We start from the raw sequence: 15,169 nt of genomic DNA on the forward strand, positions 1-15,169 counted from the left end.
GTAGAGGGGACCGAGGTGTATTTAGCATTCCCTGTACCGGCACGGCTTCTCGTTAGCTCTATCTTCTCTCTCTCTCTCTCTCTCCCTCTTTCCGCTTTTGTCGGTCCTTCTTCGTTGACGGAGCACATAGAACGCGGGAACGAGCTCGCGAGATCCAAGGGGGTGGGTGTCAGGGATTGAGAAAGCGCGCGCGGAGGGGAAGTTGAGCGAACGTCATTCCGAAGCTGGGGATGCTGGGTAGGCGTGGACCACGGACCACCCTGTCCACAGCAGTTGGAGGGGAGACCACGCCATCGCGGCCGTCGAAAGGGGGGGGAGGACGGGCGGGAGGCGCCGAGGGGGTAACAGAGGGAGGCAGGGATGAGAGAGGCACCGTGGACAATAATAATTATTATACACGTCGGAGTTTTGCAAATGCTGTCCCTTCGACAGGGGGTTGTCGAGAGATTGGGAGGGTGCGGAGAGAAAGAGAGAGAGAGAGAGAGAGGGGGGGAGGGGGAGGGAAAATGTCGGTGAACGAAGTGGGTGTCGGGAACGGTCGCCCGTTCTATCTCGCCCGGTTACAAACGGGAGAAGACGGAAAGGGGAAGGGTGAGAGAGACGAGACGAAAGGGGGGAGGAGAAGGGAGTGATTCTTAAACGGGATCGTTATGCGAGTCTCTCCTCTGCTCTCTTCCTTCCTCTATGTACTCTCTCTACGATTGCCCCCTCCTCCTCCTCCTCCTGCTCCTATTTCTTGCTCTTCCCTCATTCCCCACCCCTGCTCTTATATATACTCGGCCGCTCGTTTTACCCCTTAGATCCGCCGCTCCGCCACTCTACCATCACCCTCCTCTCCCCCTCCTTGCCCCTTCCCCGTTGTACAGTGGACGCGCGCATATAGTACAGTGGACGACTCTGTGAATTCCTATCGGAAAAGAGTCCACACATACTCGTGTATATAGAAACGAGAGATTGTGTGCGTGTGTCTCTGCGCGGCACACAGATCGCACGTCACATATCGAGGCTTAAGAGCAGACGCAACCCCTTTGATCTGCTTTTATCTGACTTTATGAGACGCCCTCTTCTTCGCTCTATTTCGTTTCGTTAATTTTGCCCGTTTTTGTTTAGGTGCGTTGGGGTTGAAGTCTTTTTATATTTCTAATCTTCCTCGCTCTTACTTTTTATTGCAAAACTGCCAATTAAATTAATTTATTAATATAATTTTATTTTTAATTATATATATATATGTGTGTGTGTGTGTGTGTGTGTTTAAGGTCGCAGAAATTGATCGACATAGGCCAATCTTTTCAGCAATTTCGAGTTTCGTAAAAAAAAAGAGAAAAAAAAACCGTATGTAACATGACTGCAAAATATCAAGCTGCTTTATTCCTGCAACGTGACAGCGAAGTCGGTCGTTAATTTCGGCTGAAGGCGCGCGACGCCATCGGATTTTTCAAGCGGACGGAAAGTCGAAGAGGACGAGGCGCGCACTATTCGCCAGGGAAATATATACTTTTATAACTCGTTTCTCTCCTTCCCGCGGCACTGGGCTATGGCAAATCCCTCTCTTGACGGAGACATTTCTGAATTTTAGACGCCTTAAACATCGTGATTCGCGTACGAGCGTCGTGCGTACTGTTGGCATGTCGTAAAGAGAGACAAAGGGAGACAAATAATCTCGTTAGCCTGCACGTTCAAAGAAATCGCGGTTGCTTACAAAAAATTGTAATATCACGCTTAGAAAAGTATATTATATTATTAATTAGAAGATGCATCCCTTCGAGTTTTTTAATAAAAAAAAAAAAATCGAGCCCAGAAATGAGGAAAGGAAAGAACGATTATTTCATGCAAACATAGATTTATGAATTATGCGTAATTTCTCTCGTGCAACGTCAGAGATAGCTAGTTAGAATGCATTTCAACTGAAGAATTGGATCTTGATTTCGTTTCAGAATATCCTTATCCACGACAGTCGAGAGGACGACGCGCTGGCACGGGTATGAATCAAGGGATTTATTATTTAACCGGACATATTTAGCAGCGCACGTAGCAGACAGGGACATATCCTTCCTCCTTGGCTGCGCGCTCGTTTCGGGAGCATATGTATGTACATGAGAGTGGCGGTAACTCGGATGCAGCAGCGGCGTGTGCATTATGCACCGACAGACTCGGCGGAGTCGAGCCAGCGACTCTGTGCGCTTGCATATATATGCGCTCGGGTTGCATGCTCATCCTCATTAGTCACACATAGAATCAGGATGATTGAATAATATATTTCCGAAAATTCGATTGTACGAAAAATATGTCCAAAACATTTCATTTGACTTGATAATAGCATAAATATCATGTTAAAGGCTTTTATTAAATTTGACGATATTATTGGAATAATATATTGGAATAATATATTTTTAATATATTTATTGGAAATTATTGGAATGACATATTTTTAATATAGAGCGAGAGAGACATTATATTATCGTGAAAATTAAATCTAGTATTTAATTCAATTCAACGAAAGCATTTTCAGGATTTTAAAATAAATATATTAGAATGTGGAGTCGTATAAAAATATATATCGAAATTAAATAATATTAGATAAGCATTTCGTATTGTTAAAATGAAATGTTTTATGACATTTAGTATCTTGCAATATATAAAATATTATATGTTCAATAATCCCAACTATTGTTAATTGACAAGTTATCTTGACATAATATAAGTAAAATATAAGTATTATATTTTTAATAGTGTCAAGATTGTAGATTAACTAGTGCGGTGTGTATGTGTGTGTTGTAATTACTGATTACAATTATTTAACAACAGTATACTTTCTCTCTAACGGTTTCACCCTTTTTGTATTATGTTACATTTGCATACAATGAATGTGTGAAACATCGCAGTAATGCGAGTTTATGTAAGGATATATGATTGATAGTTAGTAAACCGCATAGAAAAAAAAAGAAAAAAAAAAAAAAACAGAACAAAGCAACACAATGCTGTATTATTACGCGCATCGCGTGCGTTGCAAAGATAAAGGGTGAATTTTAAAAAGGCTCCTTTTTGAAAAAACGCGCTGCTTTTTCATCACGTTTACCTGGCATTTCCCGGAAAGAATGGATTAATACGTAAGTAACGAGGCTTGTTATTGTTGTACGAAAAGCTCCCTCCATTTCGACTTCGTTGTCATATTCTATTGTACCTCTCCGTGAATTTATAGATGTTTCTTATCACGAAAAAAAATGTTGTATACAATTTCTTAAAATATTACATATGCTATCATATTTAATGTTTTGAGAAATATTTTTCCCCCCAATTTTTCTCTAAAATTTATTGAAAATATCAGAATGCTTTCTTCTTCTCATAATCTTATATAATGCAAGGTAATTTGAATAAAGAAAATATCTCTATTTTTTTTATCGAGAAAAAAGTTATTTTCAATTTCTTAGTGAAATTTTTATGTGTATTTAATTAATTATATTAATAAATGTAGTTTTAGATATTTTTTTAAAAAAAAATTTAGATATAAAAAGAGAAAAAAAAAGGAAAATTATTTTTATAATTTATATATATATATATATATATATATATATATATATAATAAAAAATAATATTTACTTTATTTCAATTTAAAATTCTAAATCATGATAATATAGCTAATTGAAATAATTAAAAATTATTGTATTTCTCGTTAAATATAAATCTCTATAAATGATAAAAAAATATGCAATATTTTTTATTATAAAATAATAACAACAGATTACATAGCGTGCTTGCTATCGAAATTATTCTCAACACTGTCTTCGTAGAACTATTTATAAATGCATACAAACACATTTTATATAATAATAAAAAAATATTGCATATTTTTTTATCATTTATAGAGATTTATATTTAACGAGAAGTACAATAATTTTTAATTATTTCAATTAGCTATACTATCATTATTAAAATTTTTAAATTAAAAATAAAACAAATATCATTTTTCTTATTGAGGACAATAAGATAATTCATTAATACACACACAAATAGGGATTATATACAAATATAATTTTAAAACTCTGAGATATAAAGAATGCCATACTTTGTCGTGATTTGCAATTGAAAAATAACTTTAATCTTTTTTCAAAATAATCTATTCAATTAAGCAAATCCCTAATTAATCTTAGGAAGAAAATGGAGGCGCACGCGAACAAAGTCACGCGCAGGAAACACCCCTTTCGCGGCTACGAAAGGTCGCGAATCCGCCCCTTTCCTGGCGCATGCCGCTCCTCCGAAAAGGGTTAATGAGTAATTAACAGAGCGCAAACGCGCGCCGGCGCCGTACAACCGCCTCGTCGGACGGCCCTGAAATAATCCCTCGGCGCGCCACCCCTCCCTCTCGTAATTACTGGTCATAACCGACCGAGAGACAGAGAGCGAGATCCTGGATCGGGTCGGGTCGAGTCGAGTCGAGTCGATTTTCCGAGAGGGTAAACGAGGCGGCGCCGATACTGCTTTTCCGCTCGGCGCGCGAGAACTCGCGCCTGCGCCCCGTCGTTAATTACACGCGGGAGAGGGTTGCCAATCGGAGGAAAAGCCACCCCTCGCGCAAACGCGTTAATGATAATTACTGACCAATTGGGCCGACGCCGTCGTGCCGTGGCGGACCAATCGCAGGATGCTGCCCCGGAAAGAAAGGAAAAGCGAAAGAGAAAAGGTGGGTGGCTCGGGGGTGGTCGATCGCGGAAACGTCAAGTGTATAGTATATAGGATATATAAAAAAAATGCGATGTAAGTGACATTATGAGAAAATTGCTGGGAAATATAATTTCTCTGTGTACGATATTTATTAAGATAAAAATTTTATCATGTTAGAGAGAGTAACAATTGTTTTTTTTTTTTAATTTTAACAACTATAAGTATGGATAATTGAGTCACAAGTTCTGTCTTGATAAATTTATTTAATATATTTTTAATGCGTTAAATATGCGACTTACTTTTAACGTTTCAAAAAAAAAATATATATATCTACAATTGCTTTTTTAAATAAACTATATAGGATTTATAGCGCAGTTAGGTGATGACTGACAGTTGGAGACAAAGACACTTCGGTCTCGCGAAACCGCATTTTCACCGTGCTTAACGTCCGCCACTTTTCTTTTAACGCCTGGCCGCAGCGCGATTTTTACGACCGACGATGAGGTCGACGCATCCGGAAAAAGTGCATATTGCGCGTTACGCATCATCCAATAAATAGCAAAGCGGAATGTTACGCGTCGTGTTTTGCTCTTACTGTCTCCCCCGATAATTTCTTCCTCGTAACACGTACGTTACAAGCGCGACGATGGCATGTTTCCGGAAAATTACCGTCTAGACCGTCAGCAAATTGGAAAAAAAAAAAAAAAGGAAGTTTGGCCCGATCCCCGCGCATTATTATTCCTCCTTCGTGGCTTCTTTTCGCTCATTAAAATCGAATTTACCTCGTGGCGCTCGAATGCGCCATACGTTGTCCGCTCATTTGTCTCATAATTGTCGTATAGCGACAGACGTGAACATACACACGTGACAGATACGAACTATAATGTGAGAACAAAGTACCGAATAAAATAAATATTTTAATATTCAATAAATGCAGATATACGTGAGAATAAATTATAATTATCTGCAAATGTGGTATTATTAATATTAATTATTCCAATGACTTTTTTTTAAAGAGATGCTCTTATTTAATTGAAACATTAGAAATCATTGAATCATTAAAGAAGTTCTCGTTGAAATGAAAGAGTTTCCTGATATGCACATATAGTAGTATAAATAATTTTTCTTATATAAAAAAAAAGAATTGCGATTACTGTAGATTAAGAATCACTTATTGTTCGCGTAAATAAAAGAAACAATGTGTATATGCGTGTGCGTGAGGAAAGATGCTTCTTTTTTTCATTTTATCACTTATAATGTTTCTAAAAGTTCTTTTATCACAAAATTATCTAATAAATATAATTATATTATATCAATACGAATTGATTTCTTAGTTTTTTGTTTGATTTTCTTTGAATATTGAAACTTTCAATGACAAAGTGAAACACACCGTTAATGGCTTGAAAAGTAATCATTTTTAATATTGGAATAGCATCGATTTTGAGGTGGATTTATCTTTACTTCATTTTATCTGATGCAATCAATTAAGAAACTATCAATTAAATATATAAGGATCAAACAAATATTGTAATTAAATGCACAAACATTTAATAATACAATTTTTATCGTAAAATATAAAATATAGAAATAAAGTTTAAATAAGAAATATATTTATCCCATGTAATCAGTTAGAGTTAGCAGACAATATTCATATTTATTCATTATCTGATTATCTATAGAGAGTTAAAATATTATTTATATATATATTTTAATGAAGATTTTATTATAATCTAAATTGTGAGATTTAATAAATTAATATATAAATCATATATAAAATAATAATATATAAATAATATATAAATAATTATATATAAATAATCTCTATGCAATATTAAAAGAAGCATCGATGATAGCTAAAATCGACTGTTATTTTTTTATATAATAAATTTATCTTAATTTCGAACGACTAAACTATCGCTGAATAAAATATATCATCTATACAGGAAAGGAGCCGGAGGTCCGCTCACCCTTTAGAAGGTCGGATCCGAATAGAGGAGAGGTCGAAGAGGAGACAAGGAGGTAACAGGTGGCGCGCGGAACTAAATACCCCCCCTTTCCTTTCCCTCATTCGCTTGCCCCACTACCGGTCCCATACAGGTTGTGAGGCCCTAAGACAAAAACTAGCTACTGGATTCCGTCTCTGACCGCGATGCCTGATAATCCCGCTCCCTCACCCTCTGCTCCTCTCGTCGGCCTAACTACACTAGAGTCTCAGCACATCATTTTCTCCTCTTCATTTTCTTCGCATGAATCGGCTACCGAATGATTAACCCTTTGACTGGCGCTCGCGCTATCAATCTGTCCGTTACGCTGAATCGCAATTTTATGATTTTCTTCATATTAGTTTGATACTACAGAATATCTTATCACTCATCAGTTCAATTATGAATGGCTAGTACCTTTATCTCTGTTTATCTGATAATTGCAAATGAGAAAATTCGCAATGCTAAAGTAATATACAATAATGACCAAGTGACTATAAAGCAAAATTGTAAATAATTTATCATATTTACCACATTTATTAATAAGACATTTTTCATTTCTCTAATTGTTCTTACTTCTCATGAAAAGGAAAAGTTTCTTTTTTGTTTCGCTATTTATTACACAATTTTTTATTTATTTCCGACAATCACATGATCTCATGTCACATGGCTAGTCAAACTTGACAGATGCAACAATAATTCTGGGAATCGATAGTAAAAACCAATTGTGGGAGAAACAATGGAGTTAATTCGCTAGATTACATCTCCTTTATTCGACGATCAAAAATCTCGAATCCGGAATGCATGCGCGAGTTTGTCGATAATTGGAATGATAATGTCAAAACGAGAGCGCCGAGTTGGCAATTACGCGCGTAATCTCACGGGAGAGGGGCGCGTCCCGCGGTGTAATAACAACCAAATTTGCATCGAGATACAATCGGAGAAACGGGGAGAAACCCTTTCTTCACCCTATCCGCGGTTCCACCCGCGGTCGGCAAAGATTTCTGGGACCGGTAATTAACCGTAATAATCCGCTCCAACGCGCCAATCAATGTTAATTAACATCGAAGCAAACGACCTCTCCCCCCTCCCCCCCCCTCTTCACCTCACCCCGCGAGAGAAAGAACGCGAAAGCGAATCCCCTTGCCGGGAGATTTTATATATACGCGCAGAGATACATCTGCGCGCCGCGTATTGCCAATCCGGCGAAAATTGCGCGCAATTTGCGCGAAAATAAAATCAAAATGGACGGGGCACGGCGGATTCGAAAAGGCAAGCCCTGGCGTTCTCGCCAGGGCGGATGCACGCTTCGAGTGGCTAATTTTCTTCCTTCTCTCTTCGCTCTACCCCCCTCACCCCCACCGACTCTGAATCTCCGTCCTCTTCCCGCGATATCTCCTCTCTTTCTTCGTCTCTCTCTCTCTCTCTCTCTCTCGAGGACGAGACGACCAGCGCTTTGATGGAGGACATTTCGCCGCTAATTATGATTAATTTGTGAGACGAGCGTGCGAGGACCTCGAACCCGGGAGCTACCGGGGGCGCAGGGGATCGGGGATACAGAAGGGAAAGGGCTGGATGGGGGAGGGGAGGAAGGAGGGGAGAGGACGTAATTAATATTCTCAGCGGGACAGCGTTGCAACGTCACGTGGAACGTCACCCAGGTGACTCCGTCGATGATTTCCCCGTTGCGAGTCCGGTGAGTCCTTCTTTCGGTCCGCGTAATTACGCGTTCGATATAATTGCACGATGATTATTCACGACTGGTTATCCCGCGCGTCATTAATGCGAGCGTTATTAGGCGCGAGCGAAAGTTGCTCGGTTGCGTTTCGAATGAAAATCACGCGTATTAGTATGTGCATTTAACTCCTTCGTTCTGAGCAGATCTCACATTGATGGGGAAAAAAAATTTTTTGAAGGATTTATAAAAGTAAAAACTTTTATCGGCTACGTTGCGGAACAAATAAAAGTTTTTTGACTCTATAATTTCACGGCTTCTTGATTCAGTATAGACATTATCGCTGCATCTTAAATTAATCTCTCGAATTAATTCTGAGTTTATTTTACGAATGTTTTATTCATGTAAACGATACATGTGCACTTATGAAAGGTAACGCGTATTCGGATGAGAGCATTTCCTTGAAATGAATTAATACACGTGTGATATAATCTTTCGACAATGATCTCGCTTTAATATACGTTAATATTAGCGAGAAAGCGCATCTGTAAGATTATAAAAGATCACGATTGCTCAGAACAGATAAAAGTATATGTATAATGTATTTGATTTCCTAAATAAACTTGGAAATAAATTTGTTCCGGACATTCTTGATTATTTGAATCTTGAATTCCATTAATTTCATGTTACAATCTTAAAAATTACAAATCTTTGACTCTATAGAGATTTTAGATCCTTAATTAATCTTGCACGATACTTGGATTATTTTTTTATATTATTTGTACCAATATTTTATGTATTCACTTAAATTAGAATCTGAATACGAAAAGAAAAGGGGACTATAAGTGGTCAGTCAATTAAAGTCGCTAGTTCTGATTGAATTCAATATAATTGCGCAATCATTATTCATGATTGGTCAGCTACTTTCTTTAATACGCGCATTGTTAGACAACAGCGTTTCTTGAATTTAAAAAAAAAAGAATATCCTAAGAATTTGGCATTGAGAGAATAATTATATATATATATATATATATATATATATATATATATATATATATGTACATATAATTAGATTAAATATATTAAATAAGTGCAAAAAATTTTAAAAGATGATTCTTTGTTTTGTGATTAGTTTCATCCCCTTATAATATTGATACGGAAAAATTAAAAAAATATTAATACGTATCCTTTTTATCATTGCAAAAAGACCACTAAATTTCATTTTTTAACTTGTCTAAAATTGAAAAAAAATATAAAAATTTAATAAAAAAAAAGAAAAAATTTAATTTCCGCCTCCCCCTTTGGAAAAGTAATTTAGGAAGGAATATATAAGTATATATATGTTTATATGAAAGACCGTTAATTTTCAACAAAAAATCGTCTCCTAAAATTTTTATTTATTAAATGTATTTATAAAATTGAACGGCAATATAGACTTCATAATTTTAATACGATATTTAAAAATTTTGCAATATATCATAATTGCACACTCGATATAACTGCGTAATAACTCTATTACTGTTAATTACTGCTTAATACGAATTAAATTGTGCTGATGTCATGAGACCACGGTGATTTTATCATTTTTCAAATCGCATATGACTGTAATTATAGGTTTAATGCAATTACGAATAATTATCGATAATTATTTAGTAATCCAAGGTTAATTGACGCTGCCGTGGAATTGGAAAATCATTTATAAACTTCTGACAAGGAAATTTTTCCAAGCAATAATTGCCGATTTCGTGAAATTATATTGCGCTTATAATCAAAATATAATTATCGAAAATAATTCCGAGAAACGCTAATTAAGATTTCAAGGAGAAAATTCATAAAAAGAACATCATATTTTTCTTAATAGCAGATAGTATAATAAAGCTACAGAAACACTTTAGTATTACTTCTTATATGTAAAATTCTCTGCAACAGATAGAATTTTATATTTATATAAAACTAGCATTCTATTTTTAGACTCTCCATATAGCTGATAAAAGTGTATCAGAAACTCTATGACTTTCTGTGAAAGAATCAAAGCTTCATCTTATATTAAAATTCTAAAACCCGAATAATAGCTTTTCAGAGAAAATCAATACTTTATATATATTTATTTTGTTTATATAATCAAATCGAGGATGAGCTCCCATTTTGAACGAATACACGTGACGTAATTTTATCGACTCGCAATATATATCGGTGATTATATTACACCAATCAATTCGCGTCTAAAGGGCGAGAGGGAGGGGAAAAAAAAAAAGAGGGTTCCACAATGGCGTGGCGAAAGGGTTAATTACGTGCGTCTCAGCGATGACGAAGACAAATACCTAAGTATGAATGTCGGTAGTAAAATTGTCGAGTTTTCGATCAGCTGATCCCACCGTGACTAAAGTCCTGGACCGCGGGAACGATGTTTACAATCAGTTAAACTCATTCCGGAATTGCATTGGATTCGGTAAGATCGTTTTTTGTCTCGCATAGTGCCGACGATTCAATAACCACAAAACAAACAAAAAATATATTTTACTTCTCCGATGGCTCATTCTCCGTTAGACTGGCGAACGAACGTAGATTATCTCACGTTTCTCCGGCACGATGCCAACGATTGGATTTAAATTCGTGTCGCGTAGTTTACGCGATACTCCACATGTCTCGATCGTAGAGATATTTCTCTTATAAATTATGTATATATACTATGTCCTTCTATATACATTTGTTACCGGGTTTCGACATAGAGAAGTAACGATATCTTTTCTACAATCGATTCTTAGATGAAAGAAATTTCTTCTCTCTCTTGCTTTATACATTAAATTTCTTAGCTTTCTCTTTTATTTATGATTAATTTTTAACTTAATGTAATATATATATATATATATATATATATAAAATTTCCCATTTAAAGGCGATGTTATCATTATATGATTAGAAATTATTATTTAATTTTTTTTCTACAAAAACCAATATAATTTTCAAACTCTTTCTCTAATCGTTATAAATATTCCGTATTCTTGTGCTTTGTTTACTTGTTTTATTTAATCAATATTAAATTAATTATTTTCATTTATTTTCATTTATTTTTAACATAAATATTTTTTTATCCTGCTATTTATTTTACTAATGGCATTATCGAAAACAGCAATTTTTCACAAAATTATGCAAGCTAAATCAGAAATGCATCGATAAAAAAAAAAAAAAAAAATATTGCTGTTAAAAAAAAAAGTTTGCAAAAAATATCAAATTCAATCCTCTAACATTTTTGAAAAATATAATGCTCTTGTCAACTACAAGCTAGTCTTAGATTCACACACACACACGAATATCTCGAATATCCATCGGCCAAAGGGCAACTTCTTAGACACCATTGTTGATCTTCTGCATCTCTTGCTCAGCAATCCGACTCACGAAACCGACAGCCGAGGTGTCACGCCTAGTAGCCGTGGCTAGCCTTCCGTGTGGAGAGAAATTTTAATAAACGGTTGTTCGGTACACGCCGATCCCGCGCGTATAACGCGGCAAAGTGTGGAGGTGTGTTGCCTGGTAGCCGGTAGGACGACGCGGCTGAGGGGGAGAGGTTAATCACCCACGCTGGATTTTAATAAACGGTTCGGGGGGCAAACAAAGCTGGCCATCAATAACCACAGCGCTGCCCCTCTCTCTCTCTCTCTCTCTCATTTTCTCTCGTTCACATATGCTTCGTCTTACTCCCTTCTTTCCAACACCGAGGCACCCAACGGCCCACCACGCCAGCCTGACCGACCCGCGGCCATGCCAGGGCCTTTGCCACCAGCTTGTCGAGCCTCGCAGCGGACAGCGAGATAGGCGGAGATCGTATCTCCGTGGTTATTAATTAACCGGCGAGAAGGGAAGGCCCCCTTTCATCACCTCGCAAACGATCTCGCCTTCAGCGAGAGGGCTTTCGGCCTTGCCCTAGCATATAGATAGCGCATACAGACGGGGACTTTTCGCTTGATAAATCCGATCTCGTGTCCAAAGGGACAGATCGTTACGAATGTGAGTGGGGTTCATCGAAATTACACATTGTACGTGTTGTTAAGCGTATCACGGAGATTTTCGAGTGTCAAACGAGACGCGATTATGCATATGCAATTATTTTTTAGTCTGTACGTGAAATGTGTGAGCGATAAAAAATATTACACTAAGAAAAAAAGTTGTTAATTTGATTAAATCTAATTACCATTTCAATTAATTGCCATTTTTTAAATTTAAATATTTGAGTCTTTAAGTCATATATACGTCATGTTAGGTTTAATATGTCGTATTTGACTTAAATACTTAAATATTTCAATTAAGAAAATGAATGGTAATTAGTTGAATAGATTTAGTAAAATTAATAATTTTTTTCTCAGTATAATGATAAGCACAGATACAGAATATTATATTTATATTTTATAATATTTTATATTTTATAATGTTTTTATAGTATATAATATTTTATTGCTCAAAAATTAAACAAGATAAATATCGTTTTCCTTTTATCTTATCTTATCCTCAAAAATTATATTATATCTATAAATAAAATTTTTAATTATCAACTAAATTATCATCGAAAAATATCAAAATTCTATTGTTAAGAGTAACTTTGTTATTAATTTTGTTGCTGTTTAAAAATATTATATTCTCGTGCTTATTTTAATTATTAATCAAAACGAGAAAAATACAATAGATTCGAGTGATATTTCTGCAGCAATAAATGCGGTTATCTTCCACGATATGGAATTTGCGGAAAAAGTAAGATTTAATTCATCGAGATTCGCACGTCCGAGATATCTCGCGGAAAATCCAATACGAGACGATAATGTAGATAATGAGCACTTACCCATTTATGGACGTTCGACTGATGAACCAAGATAACGCCGACCGGGCTAACGAGTGCCAAGCTTGTAAGGGCAACGAGTCGGATCTCTCCGCGGATCTCACGAGGAAAATTTCGGCGGCTTTGTCGGGCTGGTCGGAATTTGGACCGGTGCCGAGTGGGACCCACAGATCCAGCAAATCTTCTCTCATCTTGCTCTTGTCCACTCTGTACCACTGTAAAAAATAAATTACATTTTTAAAAATTTTTTTAAATAATAAATAAAATTAACGCAAATTTATCTTATCGAGATTTTTATGCAACACTGCATGAATAATGCTAAATTATTTATTTTATTTTATTATTTAATAAATTAATGATTATTATTTATTTCAATTTTATTGGATAGTAAATCTTATTGATAAAAATTAATTTTTAAGTTCATGATCTTTCTCAAATTTCTAATCTAAAATTATTTTCTACAATAAATCTCTAGTTTTATAAAATTCTATGGAGTTTGTGTAATCTTACGTAAATATATATAAAATTATATTTACGCAATGTCATATTTGAAGAAACAAATATGGTGTGTACTCGGGATATAATGCCTCAATGAAAATTGATTTTCTTAGAATTTTATGCAATCTTGCGGACGAAATCATTCGATCGTTAAAATCATCGCGCCGTACAAAGTACATCAATTTGCGGGAATAAAATTCGCGAAGCTCCAGCACATTCCATTAACGTCCCACCGGGTGGGCCGCCGAAAATGTATTTCTCGCTTCATTACAACCGCATATTACGGTATTAACGATACATATATTCTTCGGTCGTGAATCAATTTTTCCCCTCGAAACCGCACGACATTTCGAGTTTGCGCAATATTACGTGCTACTGCATTTTTTCTCCCTCGCTTTTAGAAATTACATACGTCATCGGCTGGAGGACGTGCATTTAGTTAATAACGTTAATACGCGAAAATAAAAATTCATGAGATGTTATATTTCATTAGGTCTCCGTGCGACCGGCAGACATTTCGCATTCGTCGTCGGTTGAATATTTTTCGCTTCATTATCAAAGGTGCGTATCGCGACATTAACGATACCCTCGTGGACGAAGAGAACCGCGAAACGCCACACAGTCCGAAAAGCAATTACGTTGACCGGTCGGTCGGTCCACAGGGCTCTACGCTACACGACAGATATCCGATTTCACCGTCAGCTTCCGAGAATAAGAACCAATTACGCGGCCCCGGGGCATTAAGGAATCGATCTAATTTGCACGCGCGCGGCGCGGCGCGGCGCGGGGCGAAGCGGCGGCTATTAATGGCGAGAGAGAGCCGGCCGATGAAATTATACGAAAATGTAATCAAGGCGCTTTTTGTCTCGTTTCGCTCCGAGCAGGGCAGAAGCGTAATTAGGAATGCTTTTGCGCCTCGCGACGGGGGACACTTGTTGCTCGCTCCGCTCCTCTCCCGCTCCCTCATTTTCTCTCTCTCTCTCTCTCTTCATTTCGAGAGAGACCCTTCCGTCTTCCTTCATCTCGCAATCGTTAATCGCTACTTCTCATTCCCTCCCGATGATTTCTCCTTTTCCCCCTTCCCTTCTCATTGTAAATCTCTCTCTCTCTCTCTCTTTCTCCCCGTCCTGCTCTCACGCGGTTCTTCGGTAGTCGAGTGGTCGAAAAAGGAGAAGGAGCCAGCGAGGGAAAAAAGCCGGGAGATGGAAGGACCTCGCCACAGAAGGAGAGTAATTAACACCCAGGTGCGCGGCCCTAAGAAGTCGTTTATGGATTGCTCGGCTGCCGCGGCCATCAATTAGATTCTCTAATTAAAACAGTCCGCTCATCTCGCCGCGGCGGCACACATTAACTCTGCCGGCCTCACCAATCGACTTTGTCATCGTCCACCGGGCGGAGGCGCGACGGATTGTCACGTTTCTTGTTGGAGGGACCGGAGGCAGCTTGGCCCGGCCATCGATCGAAGACTCGCGATATAACACCTCGAGTCATTTACGATATGAGAATGTCGGGGACTTTTGTAAAATG

The 15,169-nt window shown here is 37.1% G+C and overlaps 1 protein-coding gene across 1 annotated transcript in view; it reads right to left on the bottom strand.

Moving 5' to 3' along the window:
* LOC126858594 (protein-L-histidine N-pros-methyltransferase) overlaps nt 1-15,169 on the bottom strand; it is a 37,687-nt gene that overhangs the window by 10,014 nt on the left and 12,504 nt on the right. Inside the window, exon 2 of the mRNA XM_050609059.1 lies at nt 13,148-13,359. Coding sequence (XP_050465016.1) covers nt 13,148-13,359 — 212 coding nt within the window. The remainder of the gene's footprint in view (nt 1-13,147; nt 13,360-15,169) is intronic.

Source organism: Cataglyphis hispanica, chromosome 26 (genome assembly GCF_021464435.1).
Source record: "Cataglyphis hispanica isolate Lineage 1 chromosome 26, ULB_Chis1_1.0, whole genome shotgun sequence".
NCBI lineage: Eukaryota > Metazoa > Arthropoda > Insecta > Hymenoptera > Formicidae > Cataglyphis > Cataglyphis hispanica.